At 41.0% G+C, this 5,312-nt stretch overlaps 1 protein-coding gene across 1 annotated transcript in view; it reads right to left on the bottom strand.

The window, feature by feature from the left end:
• Window positions 1-2,024: 2,024 nt before the first annotated feature.
• The window catches only part of LOC112550773 (NF-kappa-B inhibitor zeta-like), a 10,376-nt gene continuing 7,088 nt past the window's right edge, over window positions 2,025-5,312 (bottom strand). The window contains 7 exon segments of the mRNA XM_025207630.1: window positions 2,025-2,283; window positions 2,665-2,776; window positions 3,777-3,887; window positions 4,032-4,198; window positions 4,429-4,489; window positions 4,741-4,887; window positions 5,247-5,312. The exon segment at window positions 5,247-5,312 is cut by the window's right edge and continues 30 nt beyond it. Of these exon segments, the coding sequence (XP_025063415.1) occupies window positions 2,270-2,283; window positions 2,665-2,776; window positions 3,777-3,887; window positions 4,032-4,198; window positions 4,429-4,489; window positions 4,741-4,887; window positions 5,247-5,312 (678 nt within the window). The 3' untranslated portion in view covers window positions 2,025-2,269.

Below are 5,312 nucleotides of genomic sequence, written 5' to 3'. Positions count from 1 at the left end.
TGAATTTCAAGTTATACATTTAAAGTTCTGCTCTCATTTAAACAACTCCATGAAAGTAAAAACAAATGGATTCTATTTTTTGTATATCTTAATTCACTTACAGATGGAAATGCAAGTAGTGAAGTTCACCATACAACTGATGTGGGTTGGTGTTTGTTTGTTTGTTTTAAACTTATACTAGTGATCACTTGTACCAAATGATTGTTTCATTTGTATTCTTCCTCCTCCTCCCACCATCCATCATATTCTGGAATCTGCTAGAGCCTTTACCTAATGTTCACCATAGATGGCTATACTCTTTCCACTACCTCAAGTGGACAGTGGATCTGGTCTGAAAATCTCATTTCTGAGTTAAATAAAATGATCCAATACTACAGAATTCCATCATGCATAAGGTACCGTTACTCCCTATACAAAAATTGAGAGGTGCACATAATGGTCTCGAAAATGCATATGATAAGATTCATCATGATCTTTCCTTTAAGAAAGGTAGCTGAAATTGTAAAGTATATTACAGATATCTAGAAATCCTAATTTCATAGGTCGGCTAAGGTTTTCTGTCCTTGAGCCTGTGAAATGGCTCCTGACATCCTTCATTTGGGACAGTTAAAATGCAAGCAACAAAAAAGATGGATAGAATAAAATTAAAAGTAAGGAAAATAGTGTTAGTTTGCATAAAAGGTAGGGGGAGAAAAGGGGAGACCTCCAGTTAACATTAAAACATTGAGGATACATACAGAAACCAGGCAGCAGATATTAATCAACTTGTATAGCTAGTTTATGCAAATGATAGTATACAGTTATTTTAAATAGACTTGATGATGTTTATTTAACATAGAAATGATATGTAGTCATATGACTACATATCATATATGATAGTTGGAGAGCTTAGCATTTTTATTTGGACTCTTCCTTACTCTGGAGGAATATAAAAAAACAAAGCTATATAGAAGAGCACCGCTGAGTTGATTAAGTTGCAAGACATTGAGCATCTCATTCAAGCCTGTTGAAGGAAGTTGGAAAATATTTCTACTTGTTATTTTCAAAGGAGTTTGGATCAGTTCTATGCACAATAGCTCCTAGAGCTTAATACTTGGATGAGGAATAAGACACGTGAATGGCAACAACATGAAAGTAATAATAAAAATGACATTTTGAGTCTTCATTATCTGTGAACCTGATCCTACCACGATTACACACAAAAACCCCTCCCATGTATTATGATAGGAGGTACCTGCAAATCGTCTATTCAATAACTTCTTCTGTGAGTTTTATAGATTGCTCCAGATGTAGCAAACAAGGAAGTTTCATAGAAACCAGTTAATTCACAATCAGAATTTACAATAAAGTGACACTATACCTGAAACCAGGAATTAAGGTTCGGGGAAAGTAGTTACCAAATCTCTGAAATTTTCTGTTGAAGAATCATTAGAAATTTGTTAGCGTCACTCCAATATGCATATATTATATATATTTTTTCTTTCTAAACTGACTTGATGAAATATTTAATCATATATACAGTATGTGAAAGAGACTTTTTCCCCCCTAATGCATGATTCCCGGTAGTTTACAATTTTTTAAAATTTTAGTTTCCTGTTCCAGACTAGTTACACTCTATTGTTGTGTTCAAACTCTGATTGTATAAATAAAAAGCTTGGCCTTAGCTGAAAACACATGCTCAGTTATAGGATTTCTTTTTTTCTTTTAGGGAATGCTATTAAAAATCTGTGACTTACTCCATTCTTGGAGAAATTTAAAGCTAAACTGGAGGGGAAAACTTGATAAACAATGGCAGCACTATGGCTCAGTCCTTAAGAGCTTGTAGCACCCAGAGACTTCCAGCATTACAGCAGGCGGTCTGCACTTCTGAAAATCAAGTGTCTTCCATAGGAGATGATCTTGCCCTGGCACTTTTGGGATTGTATGCCAGGGACATAGGGCAGTATCTTCAAAAGTAGGCATCAATGCAGAAATGGCCTGTTTTCAAAGTGCAGAGCGCTTACAGCTGCTTTGTCAGTGGCAGCCAGGTGCTCAGCATCATTAAAGAAAATCAGGTTGCTTTACATTGACTGGGGTATCTGACATTAGATGTCTCTCAGAACAAATTTAGCTTGAGGGTTTTTCCCTCTCCCCTACTATTAGCCTCTACTGAGGAGGTGTCTTCATCAGTAGCACAAGCTATGACAAATTCAAAGACTATTACTGTCTGTTCTCTGCTGTTCTTCAGCAACAGCTGCCTCTCACCACCATGAGAGGGGGATAATGAGCCTTAGCAGCATTTCCCTAGAAGGCAATAAACAAACAAAACATTCAATTCAATATCATTTCCAATGCCAAATGTTTGAGTGCACTACTCTTCTGCTTGGCTTAGGGTAAATCCTGCAAGTAACAGGATTTTAGGACCCTCCCAGTTATTTGTGTTCAGGCCCAGAGCAGGGGGGCTAGACCCAATGATCTCACAATGTCCCTTCCGGCCCTAAACTTCTGTGAATCTGTGACCCATTCAGAATGTGTGGCCTAGTCCAAAGTCTCTTGATGGCACTGAGCATCTTTCCCTTGAATTCAAATGGCCCTAGATCAAGTCATAAGGTAACTGCTACCTTTTATGACCTTCTGGCTAGGAAGCCTGCAGCTATGCAGCACAAACTGCTAATCATAACATACCTTTTTTATCAAACATCTGTGAGCATGTGTTTAAAGTGGGAAGAAGCTCAGAAACTTCTTCTGGTAGATCTGGACAGGTCATTCCTCTCAGGCTGCTCAGCAAGCTGCAGCCCTGCAAAAAATGAAGGATTTCAAACAGTCAGGCATTTTCCACAGGGCACAAGGGTCCTGATGAGGAATGTACAGGTCCTGACATGCAGGGCTGAGATTCCTCTCCTTTGGCAACATGCTTAGCAGTGTGTAACATGACAGCAGGGGCCAGCTTGAAATGAATCATTTTACTGTCATGCCGCGTGGCTTCTCCTCCCCCACCCATCTCAATAGTACAAATAAAAGGAGCACTAGGATAACCCTTGCAATGCTCTTACACCTAAATGTGTGGTGAATAACAACTCCATTGCTATTAGCTTCTTGCTGGGCTCTTAGATTCCCAGGAGACTCTTATCAGGCAAATTCCATATATAAGGTAGTTGGAAAGAGGGTGGGAGAACTATTAATGCCAATGATCTGCTCAGCCTTGGACAAGATGCCAATAAAAGCATTGGTGAAATTCCAGCTTTACTGCCGTTACTGACAGGAGTCCTGTTGGCTCTAACAGGGCAGGATTTTGCCCTTGGACTTCGACCCTGTGCATGGTCAAGGTCCTAAGTAGCTGTTGGCATTTTGTTGTTTATAAAGTTGTTAGGAGTAACTGAACTGCACAGCAGCAGGCAGGCCATAGAAGCCACTTAGTCAGCCGAGCTGACTTCTGATGCAAGTGCATAAGTTAGTCTATGCTGACCCCTTACCAGCACAAGAGCAGAACCACTGCTTGGATCAGTCTCTTCAAGCTGTGCCCTGCGGTGACTGCTGGAGCAGCACCTTAGCATCCCACTTTCTCATTAAAATGCTGTAAACCCCTCCAGCCACCCAGAACAGGGAAGGTGCAAAGGTGAATAAAGCTACCCCTTTGCCTCTCTTTAGCATGATCTCCTGCACCTGCTGAGCCAGGTCAGAGCCAGGAACATCCACTGCAATGTTTGTATTCACTTCTAGCTTAAATTATGGTGTTTTTCTCATGGGATGCCAATTCTATAGTGGATGTAACATGATCAGTCTCCAAACGGTATTACCTCTTGAGAAAAGTCCTGCCTCATGTGGCTGTGAGACTGCAGGAAAAGCATCAGCTCATGATTCTCTTGGGCTTTTAAATAGGAAGTGGCAGTTTGATAGGATTTCAGTATCTAGGAAAGAGGGAGACAAGGTTCTTTGGGTAAATCCAATATATTTTACTAGACCAACTCAAATAGGAAAGAGGGCAGAATCTACAATTAAGCAAAACAAACAAATCTGGGGGCTTAACAAACATGCCGAGGTCTTAGACTCACCTGCAGGCCATGGTCTGCACCCATTTGTAGTAAGCAGCTGATTCCCTCAAGAATTTGATCTCTGCGCAACTTGAGAAACCTCCTTGCATCGGTGGTGATGTCGTTTCTTTGGGACTCCACCATTAAGACAGTGTGAGCACGTGCTGCACAATGTAATGGGGTTAAACCTGAACATGAAGAAGCAGAGCGATGTCAACTGAAGGTTGAGGACCAGATACCTGACACATCATGTCTATTGCTTGGTTATGTTGGCTTTGTTAACATTGATCCTAACAAAATATGACATTCAGCTCAAGCCTTCATCCTGGGCGTTTAATGTCTGGAGTTTAAAATGATTCATCCTAGATTAAAGCCAGAATCTCGAGCCTTCAGTCATAGCTAAGGCTGCATCTCTTACCATAATGATCAGGTGCGTTCACTTCCACTTGCAGGCCCTCTGCCTTGCAGTTTCTCAGAACCTGAAATAAAGACAGAGGGTGGGTGTTAACTGTGGTTTAGGCACTGCCACAATACACCAGAACAATGAGTCTGAGAGACTTCATTTCATTGCTGGTGGCAATGTAACCATGTCACATCAACATCAGTTTTCATGTACAGAAAGACAGCTGTTTGGTGGGGGGCATTCACGTGACTCTTCTAAGATGCAAGAATAAAGTCTGTTTATATGAGCGTATAATAAAACGGAGTCTCTACTTAAAGATCTACTTACTTCCAAAACTCTCAAGTATCCATTCTCTGCACAGAGATGGAGTGGTGTTTTCCCCAAACTGTCCTGTTCATTGATGTTGGCTCCCAGGGAAATCAGGTCACTGGCCATCAGATGCTGGTTCTTTTCAACAGCTAGGTGTAAAGCAGTCTGAGAATAGGAGAGAGAATTCAGAGTACACGTTGGAAAGGCTTTATGGCAGTATTGGGTATAGATTGGAGAACAGATGTGGAGTGAGCACCACTGGCTGAGTGAGAAGTGAATTGTAATGGCTGCAGCAGGCAAGGCTCCTTGGTTCTAGTTCTACCTCTGCTACTTATCTGCTTTGTGATCTTGTGTGAATCATTTCTCTTCACCTGTATGTCTCATTTTTTCTTATCTGTAAAATCATGAAATGACTACCGAGTTCAGTGGCATGTTAAACATCTTAAGTACCTCTTGGAAAGTGCTTTGAGAGCCTTGCCTGAGCTACGAAAGTGCCCAGTAACCTTTACAACATAGCGGCCTACCCGTTTTGCTGCGTCCTTCTCATCAATTTTGTTCAGACATGCGTATCTCCGTGCAAGTGCATAAGC

Source organism: Alligator sinensis, unplaced genomic scaffold (assembly GCF_000455745.1).
Source record: "Alligator sinensis unplaced genomic scaffold, ASM45574v1 scaffold1241_1, whole genome shotgun sequence".
Lineage (NCBI taxonomy): Eukaryota > Metazoa > Chordata > Crocodylia > Alligatoridae > Alligator > Alligator sinensis.
This window is presented reverse-complemented; position numbering and strand designations above follow the sequence as displayed.